The sequence below is a fragment of the Elephas maximus genome, chromosome 13 (genome assembly GCF_024166365.1).
Source record: "Elephas maximus indicus isolate mEleMax1 chromosome 13, mEleMax1 primary haplotype, whole genome shotgun sequence".
Lineage (NCBI taxonomy): Eukaryota > Metazoa > Chordata > Mammalia > Proboscidea > Elephantidae > Elephas > Elephas maximus.
The window spans coordinates 52,170,027-52,183,860 of record NC_064831.1 but is presented as its reverse complement, the minus strand read 5'-3'; the positions used below and the strand labels follow the sequence as shown (position 1 = coordinate 52,183,860).

At 38.9% G+C, this 13,834-nt stretch overlaps 1 protein-coding gene across 3 annotated transcripts in view; it reads left to right on the top strand.

The window, feature by feature from the left end:
• VPS13C (vacuolar protein sorting 13 homolog C) overlaps positions 1 to 12,162 on the top strand; it is a 187,333-nt gene extending 175,171 nt beyond the window's left edge. For 2 of the 3 annotated variants that reach the window (XM_049905874.1, XM_049905873.1), the window contains 4 exons: positions 2,093 to 2,181; positions 8,042 to 8,165; positions 9,538 to 9,621; positions 9,958 to 12,162. In XM_049905874.1, coding sequence (XP_049761831.1) covers positions 2,093 to 2,181; positions 8,042 to 8,165; positions 9,538 to 9,621; positions 9,958 to 10,065 — 405 coding nt within the window. In that variant the 3' untranslated portion in view covers positions 10,066 to 12,162. The remainder of the gene's footprint in view (positions 1 to 2,092; positions 2,182 to 8,041; positions 8,166 to 9,537; positions 9,622 to 9,957) is intronic. The other variant, XM_049905872.1, reaches the window with a different exon arrangement.
• Positions 12,163 to 13,834: the final 1,672 nt, after the last annotated feature.

Sequence of the window (13,834 nt, the reverse complement as noted above, 5' to 3'; positions counted from 1 at the left end):
AACATTCTTAATTTTTTCATTACATCTATGGAGGTAAAACCTTATTTGTGTATTTGTTCCCCATTGTCAACATGAAGGTTGTTTCTGTTGTTTTACCGACACGTAATAAATACCATTAGACGTATTGCATTTTTATATTTTGTATTATTTCCTAGAATTTATTTGAAAAAATTGAATTACTGGGTTAAGGGCTTCTGCTAAATATTGTCAAATTCCTAAACTTTGTAACTTGGGAAGGAGCAGTGAATAATTAGTTACTAAAAAAAAAAAAAAAAATTTTTTTTTTAATTACTTAGTAACTAATCTGGTCTACTATTCTGCTGCTGTCAGTGACTATCTTAACCTGAATCTCAGAGGGCAGTGGATGTTAGTAGTGCTGACAACAAGGTTTTCTATGTTGTTTTGTGAAGACAAATTTTATCTTTAAAGCTCTCAATGGCTTGAAAGCGTGCAGTACCTGGATAACTAATGGAGATGCATGCAAGGTGGAGAGGGGGCAGTATTTATTGTACGTTGCATCTTAAATCTAAATATTTTAAGATTTTTAAATTTCAAAGATGAAAATAAGTCCACTAAATTATTATTTCCTATTTCCTCTTTGAAGAAATTAAGGCATACACAGTAAAAATTTTATCTAATTGACACACCCACATGTGGAATGAGCAACTCTTGCCATGAAAACTGTACTCCTCTCTGACACTCATTGTGAAGATGAGACCTCAGGTCTTCCCTGGGGACTCAGCTTCCTCGTTTCCGACTTAGTGTCATTCTAAAGGACTGACTGGGGCTAAGTCTGTTTAGGCATTGAGGTAACGATACATTAAGTGTGCTTTCCCTGCTTGTGATTATATTGGTTCTAGTACCTTTTAATAATATTGATGTTGTATCCTTGGTTGCAAAATATTAAGGTTTTATTTATTAGGTATGATTATATTCTGTATTTTCATATATATTATTGCATCTGATCTATAATCATATATTATAGATAATGTTAATATAATATTAGTATTCATTATAAAAGTAACATTTTTTGGTTTTTAGTGTACATGTGTTGACTAGTTCAAGTCACGATAGTTTTGAGATTATTGAAAAGGAAAATAAATGTATTTTAACGTGCTGCTATTTAAATTTGAATTATTTATTGCTTATATTTGTCTTTAGCCATGAATACTGCCAGCTATTTTGAAATTCTAGAAATTCTTCGTGTTCGCATTAATACTATCATTACATTTTCTTTTCTTTCAGAAATATAATTTCATACATAAATGTACTTCTCATTCATGTTTAATCTGTAAACCAAGTATTCAAAACCACTCAATAGCAGTTCTCTTGGTTTTTTAGTACAAGTATAATGTGTACCTGCACGTAAATCAGGAAGCCCTGGTGGCGCAGTGGTTAAGAGTTCCAGCCACTAACCAAAAGGTCGGCAGTTGGAATCCACCTAGCCGCTCCTTGGAAACCCTATGGGGCAGCTCTCCTCTGTCCTCTAGGATCACTATGAGTCTATGAGTCAGAATTGACTCAATGGCAATGGATTTGGTTCTTGTTTTTTATGTAAATCAGTAGTTCTTAACCTTTGAGAGGGATCATAGATCCCTTTGAAAAAGCTGGTAAAAAAGATGAACCCTCCTCTGAAAAAAGTTGCAGAACCAAATTTTTATTCAAAGTTTTATATTCTATTGCAAGCGGTTCCTAGACCCCTGCTTCAGTGTTCTTCCATGCCCCCAGGTTATGATAACACAGCAGTTTTATGTTAGTATATTCTCATGTTCTCATTAATGCAAATGTGTGGTGATTTCTGGTAGATATTTTTAAGCATTTCTAAGTTATTTCAGAACAAAATATATTTTACCTGGAAAATCACTTGGGAAGCATTTAATATATGTTTGTCTTCTGAGGCAACAATGGAAGTTAACCTGTGAACATGCTGTGAATATTTTCTCGTGTCACGTGTCCATATGTAGAATTGTGCTTTTGTTATAACAACATTTCTCCTAATGAGCACTTTTATTATAATTAGCTCATGTACAGTATTGGAAATACTATTTGGATGCATGTGCTTTGAAAATCTTAAGTCTTGTTTCCTTTTCAGAATCATATCAAAAAGTTAGAAGAAGAGATTTACCAAGACCACTGCGCTATTCCTGGAATGAAGAAGACAACCCTTATGGTTACAAATAGGTATTAACTTCAAGTGATATTTTTAAAAATTCATCTTAATTTTATAGATCAGAAGGAATTTGAAGGTTGAGAGGCAGAGGATTCAGAGAATCTTAGTTTTTCTTAAGCATTTTGGGAGTGGTAGATAGTTTTTCCAAATAAAAGAACTTGGATTAAATTATTTACCCTAAATCACTTAACACAAAGAATCATAATTTTCAGAACTTTCTGAGTGATGTATTTTGTAGGATTAAGGCAAAGTACTTAAAAAAAAAAAAAAAAAGTACTTACACTAGGCAAAATCTGCATTCGGTTTCCTTACTAATGATGTAAAAATATCTGGGTGGAAAGAAGAGAAAGGAAGGCTGAATGACAGGATTGCGACTGTTACACACATCAGCTTCCCTAAAGACGGGTTTAAGCAGTCATCTGATCTGACCATTAGTTAAGAAGTGAAAAAAAAAACATTCACAACATAAACTAGAAAGCAGCTTTTATGGATTTGGCAAATAGTCACTTGATTTTTACGCCTGTTGTTTTCTATTGTCTCCGCTAGATTAGACCAAAAACAGTGTTTGTTTGTAGTGTATATTGTGCTTAGCTGTCAGTGATCATGTGTTAATCCACTTTAAAGTTGTGTACCTTTTATGTAATTCAATGCTAGGCAATGGGAATCAGTTTGTTTTTTGTATTTAGTGTTGTTGTTTTTTAAATGCTTGTTATTTTAGTACTTGTTTGAAAGTGTTCTGTGGGAGTACTGTTGTATCTGCTTTGTATATCTAGTTTTTATTTAAGTAAATTGAAAATCTTAGCAGTTTTAAATCTAATCACCTATAGAGCTTTTCAGGAAGCAGTTAAAAAAAACATTGCCATCGAGTCAATTCCGACTCTACTTACAGGACAGAGTAGAACTGCCCCGTAGGATTTCCAAGGAGTAGGCTGGTGTAATCAAACTGTCGACCTTTTGATTAGTAGCTGAGCTCTTAACCACTCCTGACCAGTACAATGACTTGACTTCCTCTTTTTGTTACCTTTAGTAGACTCTGGCAGAAATTTCTTGGTTTGAGGTAGTTATCATTATGCTGGACTGTTTAACCTTTTTAGTGATTAAATAAAAATAGCATTTTTTCCAAATTTATTATTTTTTAAATAACTTATTTTTTATTCTTAATGTTAAACTTATGCCTTGTAGGTAATATAGATTAAGGGTGAGCAGATTTTCTGTAAAGGGCCAGATAATAAATATTTTAGGCTTTGCAGGCCATTCTGTCTCTTGTAACTACTCAACTCTGCCCTTGTAGTGTGAAAACAGCCACAGATAATATGTAAATGATCAGTGTGACTGTGTTCCAATAAAACTGTGTTTACTAAAACAGGCCGCAGCCAGATTTGGCTCACAAGCTATAGTTTGCCCACCCCTGATATAGATAATAATTAAAAAGAAAAAATATCTAGAGTAACCATACATGTTGGTTTACCCCTACTAGTAGCTGTCCCATTTCACTCTTAAAAAGTTCTGATTTGAATGATAAATTATATAACCCCTAAAAATAAACTTTACCAGCATTTGTACCATACAGAGATAACTACCATTAGCTGTATATCAGATTTTTGCAGTGTATGTTTTACAAAGACTATGTACAAAAAGGAAACCCTGGTGGCGTAGTGGTTAAGTGCTACGGCTGCTAACCCAAAGTTCAGATCCTCCAGGCGCTCCTTGGAAACTCTGTGGGGCAGTTCTACCCTGTCCTATAGGGTCGCTATGAGTTGGAATTGACTCGACGGCAATGGGTTTGGTTTTTTTTTTTTTTGGATATACAAAAAGGAGCCCTAGTGGCTCAGTGGTTAAGAGCTCAGCTAATCAAGAGGTTGGCAGGTTGAATCCACCAGCTGCTCCTTGGAAACCGTATGGGGTAGTTCTACTCTGTCCTGTAGGGTCAAAAAAAGTAGTATGTACATCTTTGTAACCTAGATGAAGCGATGTACAGAGACTGAGCACATGGGAAAAGCTCTTGATACAGTAAGGAGGTGGGGAGGTGGTGGGGAGGTGTCAGAGAGGGGACACTGGAGCTGAGTCTTGTTGAGTAGGTAGCTGTTATGCAGGTGAACAGGAGGCAAGCAGAGGCGTAAAGCAATATAGTATTCTGAATAGTAAGATCCCTTTTGAACGGCTGGATGGTAGGATGTTAGTGGGAAGGTGCTGGGAAATGAAGCAAGCGTCATAGGTGAGTGTCTCCTCATGCTACTGAAGGGTTTAGGTTTTAGCATCAATGTGATGGAAAATCACCGATTTTTTTTTTTAATGTATAGTCTGTTATTACAGCTTGTCACTCATCAGTAGTCTCTCTCTCTCTCTTTTTGCCACTGAAGCCTTTTGAACAGGGACTAGTATGATTAGGTTTGAACTTTAGCAGCTTGGATGCTAGATTGGAGGAGGATCTGACTGGAGGCAGGGAGACCAGTTAGCGACTGTATTAGTCATCTCTTTCTGGATAACAAATCATCACAAACTTAGTGGCTTAAGACAACCCACACTAGATTTATTTTCTCACAGCTTCTGTGGGTCTGGAGTTCGGTATGGCATTTGCTGGGTCCTCTGCTCACAAGCTTGGAATCAAAACATTGGCCAGAGCTACAATCCTTTCTACTTCCAAGATCATTTAATTTTGGCAGAATTCTATTTCTTATAGGACTGAGGCTTTCATTTCCTTGCTCAGGGACTGCTCTCAGCTCCTAGAGGCTACCCACATTCCTTGCCATGTGGCTCTCTCCAACTTCAAGCTAGCAGTGGTGACCCAGATTTGAAAGGTTTGTGTGATTAGGTCAGGGCCATCTGGGTAATCTCTTTTTCTTAAAATCACCTCCGTCGCATAACAAAACCCAGTCACAGGAGTGAATCCATCATCTTCACAGTCATGAGGATTATATAGGGCTGTATACCTGGGTATAGGGAACCTTGGGGACTTAAAATCCTACCTCCCACAGAGGCTATGGCAGTTATCCTGATAGGGAGCAGAGAGGACTAAAAGATGAGGGTAGAAATAAGGGGATAGGCTTAAGAGACAGGGCTTGGTGATTGATTGGATGTGGAAAAGAAGGAAATGCAAGATGACTCTCTGGTTTTTGGCTTGAGTACCAAGAAGAGGTAATACCATTTACAGTAATTTTTGTGAGAAAAGTTGAATTTTGTAATATTTTTTAAATTAAACTCACTGAGTTTGACGTAGCATTGCAATGTCAAAGTGATGATGCCTCAGCAGTCGGGAGACAGATATATATAAAGACAAATAACTGGAGTTTGGGTAAAGATCTGGAGTTGAGATCTTGGAGACCACCCCGAGGGAGTGTGTAGAGTAGAAGATAACCAAGATTTGAGCTCTGGTACATGGCACAATGGTTAAGTGCTTGGCTGCTAACCAAAAGGTCGGCAGTTTGAGTCCATCAGCTGTTGCAGTGGAGAAGGATGTGGTGGTCTGCTTCTGTAAAGATTTTAGCTTTGGAAACCCTGTGGGGCAGTCTGCTGCGTCCTGTAGGGTCACTGTGAGTCAGAACCGAGTCAGCGGCAATAGGTTAGGTGCGGTTGGAACGTGGGAGGAGGAGGAGAGTGAAGGAGATCTAGGATCATAGCAGATCAATAGTGTTGTGGCTGCCCAAGGGAAGAGAGCTGTAAGATTCTGCCCACTTCATTTGGACTGGTGAACTGCATTTAACACAGTGACTTGTAATAGTCATCTTTAACTCTTAGCCCTATCATCTGATTCTCAACGGGGTCGGAAGTGGTGAGGAGTGGAGTCTGCTTCCTAGGCTGTTTGGAAATGTATGGGGATGTTTTAGATTGTCCTAGTGATTGGAGGGCACTCCTGGTATTTAATAGGCTGGGGTTAGGGGTGCTCAACTTCCTATAGTGCAAGACGCAGTTCCAAACAAGCCCAAAATTTCAGAACCATGTCTGCTGAAAAGTATAATGCCAAACGTCTGTTTCAGTCCCCACATCCCATTGTTCACCACGTTCATTCAGCTTTACCTCCCGAACATCTGGGATTTAGCCTTCCTTCTGCCTTCTCACAGCTGCTGCCATGGTGGAGGCCCTGCGTTGTCTCCTGATGAGACTACTGCAGTAACTTCTTACGTGCGTTCTTTGCTGCCCGTCTACCCACGTCTCCTCCATTTGCAACTAGAATCAAGATTCTAAAAGCTTTTCATGCATTTTCCAGTGCCTGTATATTAAAGTCAAAATTTCATAGAATGGCTAAAACATACACACACACACACACAAACTGTTCAAAGTCTGGCACTAAGTGAATTTTCTTTTACCTCTGTGTTTATCTGGTACTCCATCTACAGACTTGCACATTCCTCAACTAAATCTTCCCTTTTTCGTAACCCTGCATGTTTTGGTGAACTCTTCCCTTTTTCTGGACTATTTCGTCCCTTTGCCCCCAGAGAACTTCTTTTCAGGAATCAGCCCTTACGTCACCTACTTTAGTAATATAATCTGTCCTTCTCTCCTCCCAAAGGATTTTCTACACACTCTTATAGAACCTATCTAATTGTGCGGCAACATTTATTTACGTGTTTCTTTCCCCTTCCCGCCTGTGAGTACCTCTCAGCAGAAACCCCATCTCCTGTGTTTCCCCAAATCCAGACCAAATGTGTTGCCGTCAAACCGATTCTGACTCATAGCTGCCCTATAGGACAGAGTAGAACTTTCTCATAGGGCTTCCAAGGTGGATTTGAACTGCTGACCTTTTGGTTAGCAGCCAAACTGTTAACCACTGTGCTACCAGGGCTTCTGTGTTTCCCCAGCACCTTGATATTTGTTGAATTATTTAACAGCCTTTTTGTCTGAGTCATCTAGTGCTGCTATAACAGAAATCCACAAGTGGATGGCTTTAAGAAAGAGAAATTTATTCTCTCACAATATAGGAGGGTGGAAGTTCAAGTTCAGGGTGCCAGCTCGAGAGGAAGGCTTTCTCCTGCTTTTGGCTCTGGGAGAAGGTCCTTGTCACTAGCCTTTGCCTGATCTAGGAGCTTCTCAGCACGGGGACCATGGGTCCAAAGGATGTACTCACATCAGATGACAAAATGGTGGACAATCACACAATACTGGGAATCATGGCTTAGCCAAATTGATACATGTTTTGGGGGGGACACAGTTCAATCTATAACACCTTCTACTTTCTCGGTTTTGCTTTCTTGAATTGAAACTTCAAATTGACTGTGGTTATCTTAGTAATTCATAAGATACTGGGAAATCAGTGTGGTTGCTCTTTAAGGATTATGTGTTCTGCTTTTTTATGGCGATTGAGTAAGATGGGGTACTTGCTCTGGTGTGCTATAGTACATTAGTGTTACAGCGTCCAGATTGGATATTTGTTAGTAGGCCTGGAGTGAATCTTTGCTGACATTTGAAGTTTCTGACATTTCCTGCGCATTCTTTCTTGACTGGAAGGCATAAGTGACTGACAGTAAAGAGCAATTAATGATTTTCCAGGTAAAACATTTTCAGGGGCTTCTGCCTTGATTGCTTCCCAGCTGAGAGTACAGCCTGTCCCTTATGTGTTTCAAGGATGATTCCTTATCAGGTGTTTTGGTCACCTTACCAAAAAAAAAAAAAAAAGTTACACTTTTCTGAATTCTGCAAGATTGGCAGAAGGGGAATTTTTGAAAGTCGACATTGTTAGTTGTTAGGTGCTGTATTTGCTCTTTATTTGATAGTTATCTGGATTTTTTTTTTAAAACATAGCCTACTGTTTTTCATTCCAATTTACATTGTTTACTGAGCAAATGCTGCCTCTGCCGTCAGCAGAGGGGAATATTGGGAGAGTAATTAGCAGTCCTTCATGCTGACTGGATGCTTTTATTTCCTTTTGTGAAACAGGCGAGTGTTGTGTATAAAGGAAGTTGAAATTCTGGGCCATGTGTGCATAGACTGGCAGTGTCCATTTGAAGATTTTGTCTCTCCTCCCAGTGTTGATAAAAATCTGCTAAAAATTTCAGTTAAGGTAAGAAAACATGAAACACAAATGAATGGAATCCAGTGCGTTCAGACTCCGTTTTACAGTTAACGACACACGTTTTTGAAAAATGATGGTTCTTAGTACTATTACTGTATGCTGATACATAAGGAGAGACGTCATCAGTTTCTTTGTGTAGCTGTCCTTTGTTTTCTGACAGTCTGTAATTGCAGAGTGAACTGTCAGTCTGGAGGGGTCATACCTGCAGAGAGAAGTAGGATGCTGATATGTCCTTTGAGAATTAAGCACTAGTAAATAGAAGGGAGTTTTTCTTACTGAATATGAGTACTCGTTTTGCTGTAATATTAGACATTTCTGGAAAGATCCCCTTTTGTAGGCTTTTAGGAGATTATTAAAAGTGCTTTGGTGCAAATAAATATTTCTAAAATCTCTATGTTTTATAATGTTTGGCATTTATAGAATGCTAATATAATTTAATTTAAGTAATACTACTTTCACATCTTTTCTCTTCATTTTCTGTGGAAGAGCTTTTATTTTATTATATAGCATGTAAAAAAAAATGTTTTTTTAATGAGCAAAAATGATTGCCCATCTTTTTGCTTAGTTCTCAGACTCCCTTTACTTTGAAGTATGATTTTTTTATTGTCTTATATATGATATAAACTTGTTTGCATCCCTTTCAAAGCAGACTACAAATTGTCATTCTAAAGATAGTAATTTCTATAATAATACATTTTTCCCTAAATTGTAATGATACTGCCTCTATTAACTATCTGAAAGACATTTACCACAAAATTTGTTAGAGGAGCAAGTACTCCTATCTTTAATTTGCATTTTCTTTTCATCAACATTAACAAATAATAGAAACTACCATTGTTTTGCCTTACTGTGGGGTGTCTACATTTAAAGAGCCTCTTGGCCTCTTGGTGTATGAAACATGGTTTTCAAACCAGGAGAGACCCTGTCCCTGTGCATAGATTTTACACTTTACTCCGTTGTCACTGTTTTCTCACATCAGTGGTGAGAACTGACTCAATGTGTTTTACGTTATATAAGAACTTTCTCTCAGCCAAGGAAATGAAGGAAGGATTCTTTGATGTGCCAGAAGTGATGAGCTATCAAGTGGTGTTTCTGTAGGCTATTTATCATAGCCTGCAGAAAGCCATTATTTTATACAGATAGATGTACCCTCGTCCAATTTCATAAATTCTAACAGCTCACACATGGCACCACTATCCTTGTACCAAGATGATTTATTTCTTATCATACCTGAATATGTGTATTTGGTTAGTCTACTGGTTGGAAAATAGAATTGACATTTAAGCATCCAATTAAAGGTTATGATTTTTTTTTCTTTATGAGAATCATTTCTTTTCTGTCATTATTTCTTTTGAAACAGGATCAGAGTCTGTTCCACAGAAAAGACAGTGCCAGTCAAGGCTATCAGCGAAAAATCTCTCTGCAGGACACCGCCACAGCAGAGGTGAATAATTTATCTTTAAAAACCCCACCTCTTTTTTTTTTAACCTGAAAGATAAAAGTGTCCGTTACAGGTAACAATACCCATTCTTTCTTTCCAGAGCTCTTCCAGTGATAACTTTGGGTATATAAGCTTACGGTTATAACACCATGGACCCCATGGGGCAGAAGGGTCTTACCTTGCACTCCATGTGCAGACTGTATATTCCTGCCCTTCGCTGTTGGAGCTGTGTGGAGAGTTCCAGCAAGAATATTCTGCAAGTTCCTGATTTCCTACCTTTCTCTTCACTGAATGAGCTCATACATGTCTTAAACTCACTATAAATACTTTATTTTACAGAGAGTGTGTAACGCCATTGAGGATACACAGTCAAGGAGACAGCAGCAAAAACTGGTGAAGCAGCCATCTCTGAAAGTTCTCAGGCCCCAGCCACATCTTATGCACTGATCCTGGTAGGCTGGGGGCTGCCGCTGAGGAAACACCGCCCTGACCTTGTCTGTAAATCACTCTGCTTCATTGTGCCCAAGGGCATTTTTCCATCAACCCTTTAGCTCTAGAAGTTTTTCTAGAATAGCTAGTATTGGGTTTTCCATTCCCCCCCGGCCCCTTTATTTCCCACTGATTTTGAAACCCTGTATATGTTACCTGCCCACTCCTACACTGCCACTGAATGGGTCAGACCCTCAAAGAAACAGCATTTCAGACCCGGAGTATAGTTTTCCTTAAGGTTAAAATTGTGAAGCAAGAGGCAATAGGCTCATTTTTAATTAAAAGTCCTTACCGACGAATGAGAACGGAGCTTAGACTGACTAGTGTTCTTTGAGAGGTTTTAGCTATGGTCAGAGGTTGGACATTTTGAGATTTTGTTGAAGGGTAATTTGTTTAGTAATTGAACTGCGATCATATTTTGGTAAGCCAGGTGATTGAAAAAGAGCCATAAAGGAAGAAATGACATGTTTCCTATTTTCATGAAAACATTGTTTTTCTTCTAATTAAAACATGTTTTCCTTTTTGCACTATAATATAAAGACTTGTGGACAGTCAAACCATAAAATATTCTATAATCTGTTCTCTATAATGTAGCAGTCACAAAATTTCAAAAATTATTTACATGCTCTTTCAAGATAAACTTACGTGGCACCATTATAATTTGCTGATACATTAAAATATTGCACTTTAAGTTTTTCAAGACTCAGTAATATGAAAAATTCAATACTTTCATATTCCCAGAAATTTTTTTTTTTAGGTCAAAATACTTTAAAGGTCATCATAAATTAACATTTAATTTTAATGCATACCTAGAGATGTATCTTAAAATACTAAGATGGATGAAAATCTCTGGTTGCTTTATATGTAATTAAAATAAGGCCCGATACGCTGTGGAGAATAAATGGTAGAGGTGTTCTTTGAAGGGGAAGGCCTGTGAAAATCAGTTCAATACAGTATTTTTTCTGTCCTTTCTGCATCTTATTCATGCTGATCAGAGATCTCAAAACCAAACCCATTGCTATCGAGTTAATTCCAACTCATAGTGACCCTATAGGACAGAGTAGAACTGCCCCATAGGGTTTCTAAGGTTGTAATCTTTACAGAAGCAGACTGCCACATCTTTCTCCTGTGGAGCGGCTCGTGGGTCTGAACCACTGACCTTTCAGTTAGCAGCTGTGAGCTTAACCACCAGGGCCTTTTGATCAGAGACACACTGCCTATTAAAGCTTTAAAAAATATTCCGAAGGACTTAATTTCCTTGGATGAACCTTGAGTTGGTTTTAACATGGAATTTGCTATCAAATCACTGATTTAATGATTAAACAAGTATGTGGACACACTTGGCTTGCTCTGTTTTTGTTGATGTGCGGTAGTAGTTCTGTCTTTATTCTTGTGTTTGAAGACTTGACTGTAAAACTTAAAATTTTTTTGTAGTTCTATTTGATGTGTAACTTAAGAAGAATGCAATAACTAATGCCCTAAATGTTTGATCTCTGATACAGTGTGGTGGTCATTGCCTTTTCAACATTATTCTTTTCTCTCCTGTGAAGGAAAGTGTCACAGAGGTCATGTATACAGCCTCCAGCTTTACACCGAGTTGTGTGTCAGTGGTTAATTGCAGTTTACTAAAAGGAGCATTATAAACAGAAATTTCATAGCAAGCATGCTAGTATTTTGTGTCTTTAAAATGGCCATAATCAGGAACTTGGGTTATCTCTTTGTATTTTTGGTATGAATCACGGCTCTTGGCAGTGCTCAAATTATACTGCATTAATGGTTTATTCTAAAAATGCATGTATAAAAGTCAAACTAAGAAAAGTGGTTTTATAGAAATGCACACACTCATCATCTCAGTTAGCTTAGAAATAAACTCAAATATTTGTAACATTTTTATATGACTTAATCCTCTGGGACAGAAGTAATTCTTTCATTGGTACAGCGTAATCATGTTCTGTTGTATTTCTGAAAATGCTTCGTGAGTCAATGACTTGCGTATGAACTTGTGAGAGAAATAAAATGTTTGGTACATTGTTTACAGAAATGAAAGCTTGGTGAGTTTGTGTTAAATATTCTAGTAACATTTGCTTTTGCTTCTTCTGTCTTTCCTTTTTCCTCCACCAGCCTCACAATAGTGAGACGTTAGATGAATAGTCACTGGGGGGGTTGGGGGGGCTTTAAAGATGCTGGGCAGGTGCAGCTCTTTCCCGGGGAGACTGAGTGAGGCCCTTTACCACCCTGGAGATTGATGGCTCAGATCGCCAGCGCTGGGAGAATACAGAGAAGGGGGCTGACTAGGGGCCAGCTTCTTCTGTACTGAGACTTCACGGGCCTCTCTCTGCCAGTGACTGAGTTTGGCAGGGCTACTGAGGCTGGCCCATTCCTGGAGACACAGAACTCCTCTGAAGGCTGACTTCGGCCAGAGGACCCTCCAAGGGCCCTGTAGAAGCTTCCTTAGACTGATGTGCAGTCTGAGGTGTTTGCATCCAACCTTCTTTCTTTCCCTCCCCCCACCCCTTTTTTCTCTCCCTCCTCTCTATCTCTCCCACTTTCTCTCCTCCTCTCTCCCTGTGTCCCCCCATCCACTTCCCTGGGGGCTTCCATCACAGCTTGGCCAGCCCCCTCCCTATTTTCCCTCACAGAGACATTTTCCCCTGATAACATCGTTGTATAGCTTATCTTGTCATCTTCTTCTTGGAGAAGCTGGACTAACACAAGACCCAAGGCTCATGTGCATCAGGCGAGAAATAGAATTCATCTTCTACCCTGGCGGGGAAAGAAAGGTGAGGCACTTGTCACCCAGTGGTTCTTAAAAACCAAAAAAACTGATTTCATTTGAGTCCATTCTGACTCATAATGACCCCATAGGACAGAGTAGAACTGCCCCATAGTGTTTCCAAGGAGTGGTTGGTGGCTTTGAACTGCCTACCTCTTGGTTGTCGTCGAATGCTTAACCACTGTGCCACCAGGGCTCCCAGTCGGTCTTAGCCTGGCTGTTTATCAGAATCACCTGCCTGCTTCCATGTTGGGTGTAAACACAGTACTTGGTTACCTGGTAGGCAGAATGGGCTCATGCTGAGGACTGCGGCAAAGCAGAGGCATCAGAAAGGAAGAAACATTGGAAGGAGAGCACCCTGGAGATTCGTGAGACAAACCATCCCTAGGATGGACTTTGTTACACATGTTTCATGATTTAGTGTTTTTGTTTTGAATTAAGTATGAGGGAGGACACTTGTCTTTTGGTGGTTTGCACCTCTGAGTGTTTTCGTTTGGTGTTGCCCATACAGCCATATTTGTACAGAGTTCTGCGTGTCTTGCCATTGTACAGCCAGGATTGAAAATGCATGGTCCACACTTACAGTAATCAAACAAGTAAAGAGTTCTGTAGATATCAGTGCTAGTTAAAATATAGAGTTGCAGTATTACTGAGAGAATTAGAAGAACCATATTTTTATTGGGGAGAAAATCAAAGATTCTTAAAGGTTACTAGATTACTTACATCAAAGTCGCCTACTAGAAATCCTTGAGAGACAAACCCCTTGGGTTGAGAATCACCACCAGAATGACCACTAATAGTGCTGAAGGTGGGTTCTATGTCATGTGTGTGCTGGGTCTGAAAAGAACTCAAGACCGTTTAGAGCAGAGAGAGCACCTTTCTCTTGGTGATTGTGGCTAGAATGGAAGAATGTAGGCTGATAGTTCTTGAATTAACGCTTGAAAGTATCTTTAG